Below are 15,624 nucleotides of genomic sequence, written 5' to 3'. Positions count from 1 at the left end.
AAACTGAGAAATTACATCTTAATATTTGAAGAGCTGAAGATGCCGATAAAACACGTAGGAAAGAAAAAATTAAGAACCATCCAAAATCCAGCTACTGATTTAAAACAAGAGAAATTGTATTGAGATCTGAGCTTAAGGCTCCTCTCAGAGAATTTTTGGTTGGTTTGTTTCCCCATTAAATAGTAAGTTGCTTATCAGGTTTGTTTTTTTAGAAACATCAAGTCACCCAAATATCATTTACAATCACATTTGATGCAATGAGCACAGAAAACCAAAGCAACAGTGTTTTAATAAACCAGAGCTGACACCTCAATGGATTTTGCATTTAATTCTTTGCCATAATCTTTGATAGTTTTCAAAGGGTGGTAGTTTTTTTTTTTATTATTATTGGAAACACCTGGAAAAAATACTATTAGCACTCCAAATTTTACAGTATAGATAACAACAAGCCAAACAAACAGCCCTACAGAGACAGTTGCACCCAACTGTGGCAAACAATAGAACATTTTCAGAATTTAAAATTTTTCTTTTAATAATTGATGTAGTCATTTTGAATCTTTCTGCATAGGATATACCATGTGAGAAGATTGCATTAACACTGCTTAAACATTTCAACTTGTCAGTATGGCCAACTCGATTTCTGAAATATTTGCAGTATTTTCCCATCGAAACAGTAATAAAGGTAGAATAAATATATGCCACTGCTTTATAATCACTGAACATTAATGAATATTTTATGTCTTTTCAAATCTCCCTGTTTAATTTAAAAGGGTGAAATTAAGTCTCCTCCCTGCAATATGCCAATTATCTGTAAATCAAACAATAACTTGGCCATTATACTCCTTTTTGTTAATATACCAGCAGCTAATTTGAAAACACTGAGTGGTATTTTTAGGTAATAATTGAATAGTCCTTCCTGCCCTCTTGTGGTTGGCAGCTGCAACTTTCATGAAGCTTTCCATGATCACAAAAACATAACAGAAGTAAACAATTTATTAAAGGGCAAATGAGAGAGAAAAGGAAAAAGAAAATCTGACAGACACTTAAAAGGACTGAAATACGTAAGAGAAAAGAAGGAAAGATACCACCAACTCCTCCAAATCACATAAAGTAAGTGAATTCATCAGTCATTCATTACAACCTACGATCCCTACGATCTAAAAGGAAAAAAAAATTACAAGGTCATCAGAGAGTTAACATATAAAATAGTGCTTGTTTTCAATAATTAGACAAATGTTCACCAATTATTTCGTCTCAGCTAAGTCCCCAGGGATTTCCACAAGACTTTGCACAGACATATTCACCTGTTCACCATCCATAGCACAAGAAAGTCCAGCATTCTTTTTTCATTTAGCTTTGAAATTATCTTCATAATTTTATACACTCTACTGGATGTAACGCTTAGACACAGAAAAACAAGGCAAATAAAGGTTTGGTACTTCATACTAATATGGGTATGAGATTGTAGGTGTATGTGGGTTTTTTGGCTTCCTTAGGGGAGAAAATTATAACTCACTCATAAATCAAGCTGAGTCTATCTGATAACATGTTGACTGTAAACAGAAAAGCCTAAATTCCCATGCATTATCACAGCTTTTTGGGACCTTTAAGTCTGATAAAACGTACCAGTAAACCAGTAATTCATACAGCATAGGTAAAAGTAAACAAATAAACTGGCAACACGCAAGCAAGTGTGATTGCTTTCAGGATCTCACTATTTGAAACTACAAGTAATTTGAAGATTTATGGGAATAAATTATTAAAACAACTGATTCTAATTTTAAAGACTAATGCTTGACTCCTCAAAGAAACAAACTGCTGCAACTAGATTTGTGTGCTTGTATTAAAAAAAAAAACAACAAAACTTACTACAGAAGGTTAAAAAAAATTAAAACAGGAAACAGGCTTTCACAGAGGAAAATTAAAATTTACATCTTTAGAATAACAAGATTCAGAATGAAAACAGTTGGTAATTACTTCTCACTGTTGCTCTGATAATGCTCTAATAGCTAATATTGTTGGACTTAACATAATTCTGCCACCTTATCAAATGAAACACTTCCAAAAAATGTGTTTAACACTGGAAGATTGAGGGAAGTGTCAGATCAACAGCAAGTACACATTTCATGATAAAAGCAAACGTTTAATCTTAATATTTCATAATATGAATTCTTAAGATTCCCACTTCTGTATTGTTTGTGATATTTCCAGAAGTTACTGGGTTATACGGAAAGTAACATCCAAAACACGTGGCGTTAGAAACACCATGAAGCATTAGAAAAAGAACCTTTCACTTAGAAAGGAATTTCTACAAATAAGCAGCAACTCCTTGTTCTGAATTCAGAAGGTCCAGATTCACAGATAGTTGCTCCTAAAGGTTTTAATTTTGAAGAAGTTCTCTACAATATCACCCCTTGCTGGCCATTCTACAGAACAGCAGTGACATCCATTGTATAAAGAAACCATAAGACTACCAAGTCTGTAAGAACTGGAGCACTACAGTAACAACCAGAAATAGCAGAGGTGACTATAAAATGAAGATGGAGCCAATTACAAGAAGAGTAGATAGCAACAGATTCAAAGGGCTTAAAAATAAAATGTCTTTTCTCATCCCTATGGAAGAACTCAGTAAATGCTGCACACATCTTTTGTTATTATCATGTAAAAAGTAGCATCTTTCCTGTGAAACATAACAGAAAACTTTTTGTTCTTTGATCAAACTACGGTAATCTTGATGAGCGAATTGCTTAAACTAAAAAGACGACTAATAAAACAAAGGAGTTTCCAACAAGACCATGTGAAACTGTCTTTAACAGAGCTGGCATTAGCTATAATGAGCTACATTTATTCTTCAGCTGTGAAACAGCACTCACCTCCTGAATGGTACTGCTTCCTGAGAAGTTGAGGTTGTACTCCCGCTGGACTTCTCGATGGGTGATGATCAGCATGAAGTTTTGATTTAATGACTCCTGCAGGGCTCTGAAATGGTTGAAAGAAAAACAAGAAAATCAGGGATAAGCATGTTAGAGCCTGTTTTACAGTTAGATGCAAAAACCCCAGGGTATCCTAAAGTCTACATGGACAAGTCCAGGCACAACATTATCATCTCTCTTTTCACTCTTAAATGCAAGGAGGCATGCTGAGAATGACCAAAGGCCATTCCTGAACTCCTTCCTTAATAAGGTGACTGCAGCCTTTAAAGCTCTCCTAATGTTAAGTATTCTCAAAATTGAGAGTCACATCATCTTCACAAACATCAGGTCTATTTAGCACTCATTATGTCATTAATACCAGGCTTGTAAGCATGTTGATGACCAGACAAAATATCAAGCTACAATGCACGTTAAAAACCAATGGTAAGTAGAACAAGGCAAAGCATGCTCTCAATTCTTTAGGGTTACCTGAAGCATAAATCAAATGGAAATTCTTCCATTTATTTTCAAAGCACATAAACCTGGCTAATTAGAACTGGAAAACTAACCACAGCAAAATTTCTCTTGGGGTTACTGAGCATTTATATAAGTTAGTTCTGCTCAAATTGTTTTAACTGTACATTCAAATATCTTTAATAATATGAATTAAAAGAAAATCTTAAGATACAGATTAAAGAGGTCAACTTAATGTCACAAACTTGTTTATTGTGATTTTCCCAGTAACAAAACACCTAGATGTTAGAAACGCATCCTGATTAATTAGGTACAAAATTATGCAAGTTTCTCCTGTCAAAGGACATCTGTCATAGAGAAAGCAATTATAGCAGTGTACAAAAACTTACATAGGCTACAAAACTGCATAATAACCACATGCTACACTTCTAATCAATATTTATACAGACTTGACCCATTCAGCAGCAGATGGAATTCAATTGAGTTTACCTACTTCATTTTTCCTTATAACACACTCTTACAAGAATGCCAAACTTTTTTTTTCCTTCAGATCTCAGTTTCACCACAGTTCAATATGTCATTTCTCTAAGTAATAAAGGACAAATTCAGTATGCAGATGAGTTCAGCTGTATCTTAAGATACAAGAAGACAAAAAAGACTGCTAGATTATTTGAGTCTTGATTTGTTAGTTATTCCTTCTACTGCAATTACTGATCTGCAGTTTGGCTGCTCAGATGGTAAGGAGCCCATGCAATACTCAACGGATGCTTTAGCAAGAGATGCATTATTTGCTTTAGCATCTCGAGAAAAATTACCTTACAAAAATATCTTCACCCAGCAACGTAATTTGGATTCTGTGACATCTTATACATAACAATCACATACTACAAAACAAAATCATAAAGTGCAAGTTCTCTTGTCTTTTATGTGCTTTTGTAATAAAGAAAACTAATTTAAATCATTGTTAAAGCTAGGTATGTTCTAATGTACAATAGACACCATGCATGTAATTGAATTGAGTGAACTATGCTGAATGTGCAGTCAGCTCCACTTGTCACAGCCTCATAAGAACAGGCTGGAAAAATTTAAAAATACCTGAAGTCCCACAAAGAAGACTCTGAAAAGTTGCATGCCGATTTTCACAGGTAATTCTAATTAGATTCTTAGTGAGTTTAGCATTGCTATAACCATACTTTCTTTTGGCAAATGTTCAGTAGCAACTAAAGTATCCTGCTGTGCTTTTTCAGATTCTGACTCTTTTTTCTTTGTTTTCATGCAAGTACTGGAGGCAACTGATGTACATAACTGTCCTAAAAATATTATTAATCACAGCACGTGGATTCTATTGTCACAAAGGCTCTGCTAGAGCTGTTCTTGACTCTTTCTGAAAATCTTTTGCAGATGCAAACTGCTAGCACAACAGGTTTTCATTTCATAATTGATGTAAATATGGAATTAAATAGGGCAGTTAGATTACACCTCAGTCCAATAAAGCAAGCATAAAACACACGCTTCCATATCATCCAGATTCAAAATATTATATGGAAAAGAAAATTATGGATATACTCAAAGGAAAAGTTTTCAATTTCTGTACTTAATCTGGATGTGACAGTGGAAAGTACTTAGAAAGGGGAAAACATACTTATCAAACAGCTAAATGAAGTGCCTTAAAATTAAAAGCTTCAAAGTAACTACAGATTTTGACATCTCTAGATATTCTGAATGAGAATAGCAAATGTTAACAAGTAAATTTTCTGTATTTATCCACAGCCAAGTACAAAGAGTAGGCTGAAAATTAGGGTAGCTTAAAAAAAAGTTGACTAAAAAAAATTGTTTCAACAAACGTTAGCAATTCAAGTGCATGGTCAATTATTCACCTTTTTTTGCAAGAAAAATAAGGTAAAGAAATTGTGCCAGGGAATGCTTACATAGAAATGCACTGCTTAATTGACCCAATCCACTGAGCTCCCATTTCAAAACTGTGTGGTCTGAAGCCCTAAGACACGGACCATACCTTCACAAGTTATGAAGAGTTGTCAGTGCACCTGACGGGCAATAGGTGCCCACACTCCTCTGTGGGATGGGGTTGATTTGAACACGCCACTGGAGAACCAGCCATGTAGGTCCCTCCTAAATTCATTTCCCCAAGCCACGCTCAAATGTACAGTATAAAGTTATCTAAGCAGGACACCACTCCTGAGCAAGTTGATGCTTTTTTCTTTAAGAAGTACATAACTGCCTCTGAACACTATGCAATTTTCTAAAATTATTGCATCCATGTATGCAGCAGTTTCGGTTTCCTTCAAACGTTACTAGTTGGCTACCATCTTCCAAATGAAATATCTGAATTAAAAGAGAAAAGGAAAAGGAAGAAATGAGGAGGAGAGGATGAAGAAAAAAAAAAAAAAAAAAATCAGTGTCAAACTCTAGTTTCCACTGAAGGCAAGTTTGTTTTTCTTTTTTGCCACCAATGCTTACAGAATTTAATTAATCTGAGGATTAATTAGTGGTGAAAGGAAATCAAATTCTAGAAGCCGAACTAAAGTAGGCCACTTTTATCAGCAGTGCTTCTCCCCTGCTGCAAACTCTAGCTTTCAAAAGCATTTGCTGGTATCTTAATGTTACTTTTTTTTTCCTCAGCTGAATGATTACACATTCGTGTCAGCACAGGAGGCAAGGGAACTTGACTGTATTTTTAGGCACCAATCATCCATTACAGAAACTCTGCCTACATTTGGAAAAAGAAGCAAGTCTGAGAACAGGCAAAAGAAAATAGTCCTTATTCTCATCAGATTTAGCAAGAGAAACCTGCATCAGTTTAGGATTGCATATGGATTGCCCTTATAGCACTGGTTATCAGCATCATCACAATGAGCAGGAACCTCAGTGATGGACCAAGATTCAGTCAGGGTTGAAAATGCACGATGTGCAAACAAAAATGTTCCTCTTTAAAGCTGAAATTTCAAGTTTGAAGTTGCAAGAAATTTTTTCACTCACTCAAATAACAGGATTAAAAATCACTAATGAGTTTATTTACAAGCTCTCCATCTGAATTCTAATACAGCAAAATTTATAAACAGCAAGTCTAATACATGAAAAGAAACAATATTTAGCCTAAAAATGTTTAGCTGCAAATAATGCTAGACTTAAGGGGACAGCAACTGTTCAGTCTACACAATGCTGAAGAAAGATGACATCAGTAGTGGTGTTTGCATTTTAAGCTTCTACTTCTCATTGTGCTGAAATGCTTAATAAATAAAATAAATTGTTGTATCCATTGTTAAATGACCGATTTGATGCCTTCATTTAACACTGGTTTAATACTTTGCTTTCTAAATTGCATTTTTCTTTGAAGTTTTAGTAATGTTTTTAGCTTTGAAACCAAAAGTATATCCTTACTCAGTGATCAGCAAATATTCCTTCTCATTTCAGTTCAGTTTTGTTTTTGTTTTTTTAAATGAAATGCATTCAGAATTTCCTAGTAAGCAGTATCTTCCTCAGCCACAAGAATTCTCCAAAACCTCGGAATTTTGTGTAAGTAGGCATGACACAAGGTAATTAACATTTCCATTTTAAACTTACGGATTTATACAAGCTCATGTCAACAGAAGTCCAAATTTACTGTAATTACAGATTATTTACATTAAAACAAAATAAGAAATCAGTATGTAAATGTAATGTTTGTTGTAGCTAATGCAGCAAGAGATGGTAGATTAGGTTCAAACAGCAATCAGCAGATCTGGCTAACATGTAAATGAGCAGAAGTCCCTTTGTTTACATTCTATTGCATTTTAAACTTCAGGATTTTTAAACTGTCTCATGAGCAGATGTGAAAATAAAACATTAATCTTACCATCCTTATTGATGCTTTCAAAGTAACTAAAGCAAGGCACTGCTCCTGTCCAGCTAAACAGACAATACTAATAATTGGAGTTGCAGGTTACATCATTCTTAATTAACACTCTGCTACAGTTGATAACATACACTAAAACACCGTGCCATAATCACTGCTCTGCAACAATTTAAAAAAACACGTACTCAGCAAAATACATACCCATTACTTGCCATGCATATATAATTTTTATTCCTATCCACACAAACAATTACATTTCTAAAATAAATTACAATCACTTAGCAAAGAAATACATCACTGTAATCACCTCCAACATATAGATTCTTAAAACTGTCTAGGTTGGAAACAATCTTCAAGATCTCCAAGTCCAACCATCAACCTGACCTAGAGTACACTTGGTCAAGCTATTAATTGAAATGACAGTAACAAAATTATTTGGTAAGAAGCACCTCTTAGAATACACCAAATTGAAAGGAAAGACCACCTGGAAAACCTACCTGCATGGCCAGACCAGCATGCCTGCGCTTTTGATGTTCCTCTCCATTGCATTCTATTCTCCCAAACCTTTCTCCTGAACTAAATAGAGCCAGCTTTCTAGAAGTACCCATGGCAACAAAGGTAAGAAAAACCACTGGATGGAAGTGAAGAATCTAATCCAACAAAGCAAGTGCAAGGGATCGCTCCCTTGGACAACTGAATGATGGACTTCATTGGTACCTTTCTTTTTTAAAATGGATTTCCAAAGCAAATAATGTTTTTCTTACTTGTTTTATCCAGCAAATTTATACATATTCATTAGTCTCAGAGAAATCTGACAGCCTCACAAAGGACTCAAATACCGGGCATAAATCAACAGCAGGATAGAGAAAAGGGACCCACATTACATTGGGTGTAATCCTCTTACATTCAGCCAACTGCTGAACAATGATCACAAGAAGTAACTGCAGCATGTGGTATCTCTCGTCATTCACTATTACCTGTTACAGAACTATCTGCAGAACAGAAGCAGGGCAGGCTGGCAGTCTAAGCAGATGAAAAAAAATGATATGGGCTACTGAACGTATTGGAGGAACTGAAGTACTGCCAGAGGTAAGCAAGATCAAGGGAAGATGGAGAGAGAGATGAGTTACTGAAGCTGTTGGAATGAGGTAGGAATTCACTAGAAATCATGCTTCACCACACCCACTGTTCACAGAATACGTTGTCTTGTTCTAGATGCTGTGCATGGACAGGTATGGCTTTGCCAACCTCACATGTGGTATTTGACATTTCAATTTAATCTTCACACCTAACATGCAGTAGTCATTCACTGGGTTTCTATTACCTATGAAAGCTTTAGGTATGCCACTGATGAATGAAGATGCCCTATGAGATTTCTGCTTGTTTAAACTATTCCACTTAGATGCCAGTTTAACTTAGTTTCGGGTTTAGGCCACTGGGTCTGTCACAAGTGCCTACATACCAACACACTGGAAAAAGATGTCTCAAACTTTATTCTCCCTGCGCATCAAGAACAGAAACAAACTGGAGTTTATAGAGCTGAGATTAGACTACTTTGTTATAAAAGGCATATGCATAAAACATCACATAGTGAAATCTCAGGTTGCTCATATATCACTTTCTGAAGATATTGAAATCATGGCTATTTTTCTATGTTTCAAAATAGAAGGCATTTAAAGAAAATGACAGATGAAGTTGAAAAGTAAGAGGCAAAGTTCCTTAACATCCATTAATAATAAATGAGAACATCATGCTTTTAAAAATTGAGGGTACCAAACTAATCTGAATAATAACTGACCTAGCAGTAGGCAGTAAACAGTGTAACTGGGTTTTGTACATTGCTTCAATTAGATGTGTTTTGATCTGCATTGATGCTTTAATTGGAGGCAAGCCTCCCCTTTCATCTAGAATTTATGACTCCAAGGGATGATCTAGCCTTCAAATTATCTTTAAGTAGCCACTAATTAATCATCATTTGCTATCCCCAAAGGTACCAAATTTATCCTAAAAATATGCAGAACTCATCTCCTCTGTGAAACAAGTATAAACTGTAAAGGTAACACCTACTGTGATATTATTAGGAAGTAAAGTTCTTTTAAACTGTTCAACAAGAAAGCCTGAGAACTCCTTTTAAACAGTTTGTTGCTGTTACACAGTTTATTTCAGTTAAAATCATCAGCATTTATTTCCATTGAAATTAAAATATACTAGGAATCCATGTTGAAAAATGTTAGCATCTACATGGTTTTTCCACAGCACTGTCACTATCCTTCAGTTAGCATATGCTCGTTACGCATAACATCCCATCGTTCCTACTCACAACTACAACTCCTTTCAGCACACTGAATTCACATCACAGCTCAGTACTAACCAGCTCTTCCTGCTCCATTACCATTATTCCCTCTTCTAATGCTTGTGTTTTATTAATAATTATTACTTTTTTTTTTTTTTTTTTTTTATAATATACATCAGCTTTCTTATTTCCTCCACAGCATGCAGGGTTGTGGACCTAAGTACTATGTTTATTTCTATTGATTGTTTCCTTCATCACATTAGTAGAATATTCTGCTATCTAACTATAGCAGCAGAAAAGCAATTCAGACAATTTGAAGGCAATCCAGTCTCCTGATTATGCAATTTGATCATTTCAAACTGCAATCTTTCCTGCTTGCTTGACAATTGAGGATCAGAGCTACTCCTTTCACACTCAATTACAGTGCACCCTCTAGTGGCCACGGAACAAAATTCATGTTTTCCCATTAAGAATACACACCAATCCACCTTCGAGAAGCTATATATAGACAGGGTAGAAAATAAGACAAATAAATTAAAGCAAAGTGGCTACAAATTACAACAACAACGATTCTATTTCCCATAAAAACTATTTAATTTTCAAACCTTTGCAATATTCACTGACTAGTGAACATCTGAGTATTGAAATCAATAATAGAAGATACCCTGCTTAGAGGACATTATTGCTCTAACTGTACGCTTTATAAGTCCAAGAAGATATGATAAAGCAACAGACACTTCAGAAAGAAAATTCTGATCTGCTGGTAACTATTTGTACTCGTTTATGAATCAATCTAATGTGATAAACTATGAAAGACCAGCTTTCATTTCCACAGGGACAAGATTTTAATAAATTAAGTCATAAAAACTTGAAGATGCAAAATGCTGCATGAACCTCAGTATGTATTACACCACAGTTTTCTTAAAACAACCTTCTTTCAACAGTGAGGTGCTGAGGTAGTTAATCTTTACACTTGTATCTTAGAGCAGTGAAACACTGCACATTTACTGATTGCAAATTCCTGTAAGAATGCAAACTGTTTAATAGAAAACACACAGAAAGAATCATACAAGCAGAATCTATAGACAAAAGACTTACCCAGAATGACTTGAAGAAGGAGGAGGCAGGTCAGGTGTTAGAACATAAAGACTATTATTTTTTGGCAAGTGTAGAGTTTTTAAAACAGTCTGAAGGAAGAAAAAAAAAATTGTAAATATAAAACATTTGCTGATTTTGACATATTAGTTTACTTTATTCCTTTTAATTATAAAAGCTTCTTCACAACACCAGCAAATTTTTAAAATCTACTGTTAATTTAATAACAACTCTATAGGTGTGCTGCATTGTATCTAAAAACACTGCATAATACATTGATGTTTTTAAAATGCTTTTAGTTTAAGAGATCCTTGTAGAGATTTCACCTGAGACATCTAACACTCAGAAACCTTGTACTGTCATTCCCACCCTCAGACCCTCAGTTTGAAACACTGAATTCAGTTGACTGAAAACACAGCTGAAAACTTACACTATCATCTACATCTCCAGTCTTCCACCCCTTTAACAGCATTTTAGTTGCAGGAATCTGAAGTTCATTTTCTAGAATATGTTTGATATCTCCTGAAGAGAAAATGAAGAAAATGTCAAGAAATTCATATTTAAAATATGCACATTTATCTCTTTGTTTCCAAAAATAAGGAAAAGGTACAGTGAAAACCAGTTTTAGTGAAGTTATCACTGTGACACATATTTCAAACAGTAAAGAATAAATGAAAGTAAAAAAAATCACATAGAACAAGAATCTGATTCACACAATCACATGAGGATACAGTGATTTGGACAAATATTTGAGTAGCTCTACACGATATATGCTGGAACCATACATCTGCAGATACATGCCATCTGGAGCTATGCACTTTGCTAGAAATGAAGTGAGTCTGCATTTCTGATACTCAGCTCCACAATCAATTATCTGGACTTAAGGAACTGCAGTGTTTGTATATTTGACTGGTCGGACAGATTTTTCAGTGTTTTGCACATTCTGTTCCTCCATCCTGGCCTTTGGCCACATCTGCTCCTCCTCATGTTGAAATGGACTGTTCCTGTGCTCTGAAGAGGTCATCTTGAAGATCAACCATCTCTATTAGGCCTCTCTGCCCTCACCTGGGATTCTAACAAGCAGATCCCTGAACAAGCCAAAAAGGTGCTTTCTTGATGTTTATGGTTGAAATTCTATGATTTACCTTTCACACTTCTCTCAAGATTTTAAACAAGGCTTCCTTCAACCTTCATACGCCAAGAAACACAGAAGTTTTACACCGACTACCTTCTGCCCTGTCACTTAATCATCTGTATCTGAAAGAAGCTAATAGAAACAAACAAACACCTATTGCCTACTACACCTACTATAGCTGAAAAATTCTGATTTGGTCACTCTTGTATCTACTTTGGATGTAACTCAGTGCCACACCGAGCAAAGTAACGCTGACCAAGAATTCGACTGATCATCACTAGGTGGCACCATAAAAATACCAAATCAAACACTAACAAGAAAAACAAGGACCCAAGGTTTCAATTTCAAAATTTCATCACAGACAAAGTGACAGCTCAACAAATTTTTAATCAGCTATTTCTCGACATGTTCATTTGTTTTGATCTGCATATTGTCTTAAAAAAAAAAAAATAGTACTGTTTTTCCTTAGGAAGAGTAAATTAAGTCAGTTGGGAATTATAAAAAAGAATATGCTTGCAATGCTAAGAACAGCATGTTACTAAAACACTTGTACAAAATGCATCATATTTAGAATAAAAACAATCAAGTCTGATAACAAAACTCTTAATTTCCTCAAAAAAGAGACAAATAAAAAGAAGGATGCTACAATGCTTTTCACACTTAGAAGAATTCTCTGAATTGTGTCACTAATCTTATTTAGAAAGGGATGATGCTATAGAGATTCAAAAGGAAATGCCAAGATGATCTACTTATTACTTGACTGCATCTACACTAATCCCACTGCAAATTACACTTTCTTGCCTCAACTTAATCAGTAATCTCCATTTTGTTTATGAAGTAAGTCCATGAGACACCTAGATGTCAAAATAAATATTTGATAGATCACTAACCTTTACAATGGATTAGTGAAATTTTTGCTTTTTTCGAGCTGCAAAGAGGTTTGAAAATGGTTAGAAGCTATGAAAACTGCACTTTGTGGGACATTTTTTGAGGGGTTTTGTTGGTTGGTTTGGGTTTTTTTTCCCTATATGATTTAGATCTTGGTAGCAGGGTCTTTTTAGTTTGATTTTACTTTAACAATTTTACCTCAACAGTTATGTCAGGTTTACACATTCTTACCCACTGTAGAGCTGTCCTCAAGTACTACATCCACATTTCTGTCTCTGTATTCAACCCTGAAGTCAAGCATTCGAGGTTGTCTTTCCACTATTTGTCTAGATGGCACTACATGGTGAAATGCTGAGGAAGATGAAGAAGCTGAAGAAGCTGCTGTAGAATGACTTGTGGGGCCATATGCTGGTCCTTGTAAAGTCTCTCCACCGTACTCACTGAAGGATACATAGATAAAGTATGAACAAATTGATAATGTTTAAATAAAGATTTGTGAAGTGAACAGAATTACTCACTGTTGTCCACAGCACATGCCTCTGGAATAAACTCCACTGTAATATCTGAAAATACTTTTTTTGTTCATAATTAGAAATTAACTTTCATATTAAAAACATTAATATTTCAAGGACTCAGAAGTGCTATAGCAAAGCAGCTTAGAAGACAAACAGGTATTTAAGCAATTATGATAGTCTCAAGTTCACTATGTAATTAACATCAGATTTATCTTGAGAAGCAGCATTATTTCCTGTTCCAAGAGTGCTGTGACCATATAAAAATTTGCACCATGGCAACCACCAGTTTTCTATATCACTAGGCCAGCATCATATGCAATTTAGAATAAGAAGTAAAGCTTAAAATAAAAGTCAGAATAAACTGGGAAACCCAGATTACCCAGAAGCACAACTCATCCTCCTCAGTGAACCTCTCATAAAAGTACCATGTAACTGAGATTAGAACCAAAGGTAACAAAACATTAAATTTAAGAAACATAACTCCAGGACAAAGAAAATTATGATGTACTGACATAAAGTTTTGCTGGCGAGACACTTCACAGGGCTTCACATTGTAGACGTTCTTACCAGTAAGACAGTGCTCTCTGTTTAGAGGATTATGTGTCTTGGGCACCAACAGGGTACCCTGAGGGAGGATGTAAGCTAATAAAATGAATGCACTGAAAAAATGGAAGCTGAGCATGCATTTAAGAAATACAGGGATGCAATTTGCCTCATTTCCATTCCTAAACAGAATTTATTTAAAAAAATGCATACTCTCCTTCCTGAAGATACTATAAGATCTCTGGATCAACGGAAATGTTTCTTACGCAAGTCAAGCCTATAAAGACTGAACTTAGAAAAAAAAATATGAATGTGGATGGAATAAATAGCACCAAGCCATTGCATACCACAATATTGTGACTTCCTTTTTTGAAAATAAAATTTTTTTAAAAAAAAACAACCATGTATTATGCTCGTAAAACAAGGGAGAATACTTCTTTTCAAGCTTTAAAAAAGTTTAAATACTGAGCAATATGTTTGTTGGGCTTTTTGTTTGTTCTTGGGTTTTTTGTTTTTGTTTTCAATTTGATGCCTAACCAAAACTTGGTACCGTAATCATTTTCATTAGCAGAACTCAGAAGCAAAGAATATTCTGATTCTCAGGAGCTGAACTTATTTATTTATTTAAATACAACACAACTGAACTAGAAAGTAAAACTTGACTTCAAGTTCAGCTGCATTAAATATACTTCATTCCATCCCCAAAAGTATTTTACATATCTGACTTGCAATCTCTAATGAAGCATAGAAAGCCACTAAAAAGCATCCAAATCAGTAAATCAACCTCATCTGAAAGCCACTGGAAGGTAGGCTTCTAAGTCTACCAGGCCTAATTTTAAACTTCTACCACGGAAAGAAAAAAGGAAAATAAAAGACTTGAGATACATTTTAATGTCCCATCACTTCTACAAATAAAGAATTTCCTAATGAAGAAAGCTGCGTTAAGTGGACATCAGACCCACCTGTTACCAAAGTCTGGTATAACTGCTGCCCAAATCCTTCTCCCTGACAAAATGGCTGTAAATGTTCTGGTGTTTTGAATTGTAATGCTTTGAGGTCAGGACTTATTAATGTAAGTAGAAATAGTACTTGACACAGAAGAGACTTGATCAATCAGATCATGCAGGCTTAACAGTGAATATACATCTAGTAATTTTACCAAGCAAATAAGGTTTTATCTTGATCCAAAAAAACAATTTATTTAATAATAGCTTTAGTGAGCATTGGCATTTATGCCAGAACATAACATCACCTACACTAAGCATCTTCTTTAATCATTAAAATAAACTTTTAAAAACAGTACCTTGACTATTTTCCTGAACAAAATTAAAAATAATATTTAACTGCCTCTCTCAAGTAGCTCAACTCCTGTTCTGTTGTATTCAGTTGCCTCATCAGCACTTAGGAGATCATGCTTCAGTGACTCCAAGGTATCCAAGCATCAATATATGAGCCAAAATTTAATTTAAAAACTGAAAGGAAATCAGTAAAGCTATTTGTAGAAGGAAGCAACTTTATTTTATCTAGCATTGTATCTACCACCAGTTAATGACCTAATTAATATAAAATAAAAAATCATTAATTTAAACAGATGGTTGAGCTTGTTCTTCACCGCTATGGGAAAAATTGATTTTGAAATCAGCTTTGTCAGGAATTGAATTTGTGGCTCACAAAAACTGCTTTAAAAGGAAAATTATATCATCATCTTGGGATTCAGAAACAAAAATGCAACTACTATGCAGCATCACTCTCTGTATGTACTACTCCATCCCTCTGCGCTTACCTTTGCAGAATGCCATTTTCTTGTGGTATTACACCATTTATAGCTGCCTGAGAAGAGAAAAAAAGTTTTCAATCAGGTATGCAGAGGAAGAAAAATAAATCAGGACAGACTATTATATTTTGCTTTAAAAAGT

The 15,624-nt window shown here is 34.8% G+C and overlaps 1 protein-coding gene across 2 annotated transcripts in view; it reads right to left on the bottom strand.

Annotated features, from left to right (window-relative positions):
• The window catches only part of FAF1 (Fas associated factor 1), a 142,064-nt gene that overhangs the window by 97,892 nt on the left and 28,548 nt on the right, over positions 1-15,624 (bottom strand). For both annotated transcript variants that reach the window (XM_052665955.1, XM_052665956.1), the window contains exons 3-7: positions 15,492-15,538; positions 12,882-13,090; positions 11,058-11,149; positions 10,631-10,719; positions 2,874-2,979 (exon numbers count right to left, since the gene is read on the bottom strand). In XM_052665955.1, coding sequence (XP_052521915.1) covers positions 2,874-2,979; positions 10,631-10,719; positions 11,058-11,149; positions 12,882-13,090; positions 15,492-15,538 — 543 coding nt within the window. The remainder of the gene's footprint in view (positions 1-2,873; positions 2,980-10,630; positions 10,720-11,057; positions 11,150-12,881; positions 13,091-15,491; positions 15,539-15,624) is intronic.

The sequence above is a fragment of the Tympanuchus pallidicinctus genome, unplaced genomic scaffold (genome assembly GCF_026119805.1).
Source record: "Tympanuchus pallidicinctus isolate F22 unplaced genomic scaffold, pur_lepc_1.0 scaffold7, whole genome shotgun sequence".
Lineage (NCBI taxonomy): Eukaryota > Metazoa > Chordata > Aves > Galliformes > Phasianidae > Tympanuchus > Tympanuchus pallidicinctus.
This window is presented reverse-complemented; position numbering and strand designations above follow the sequence as displayed.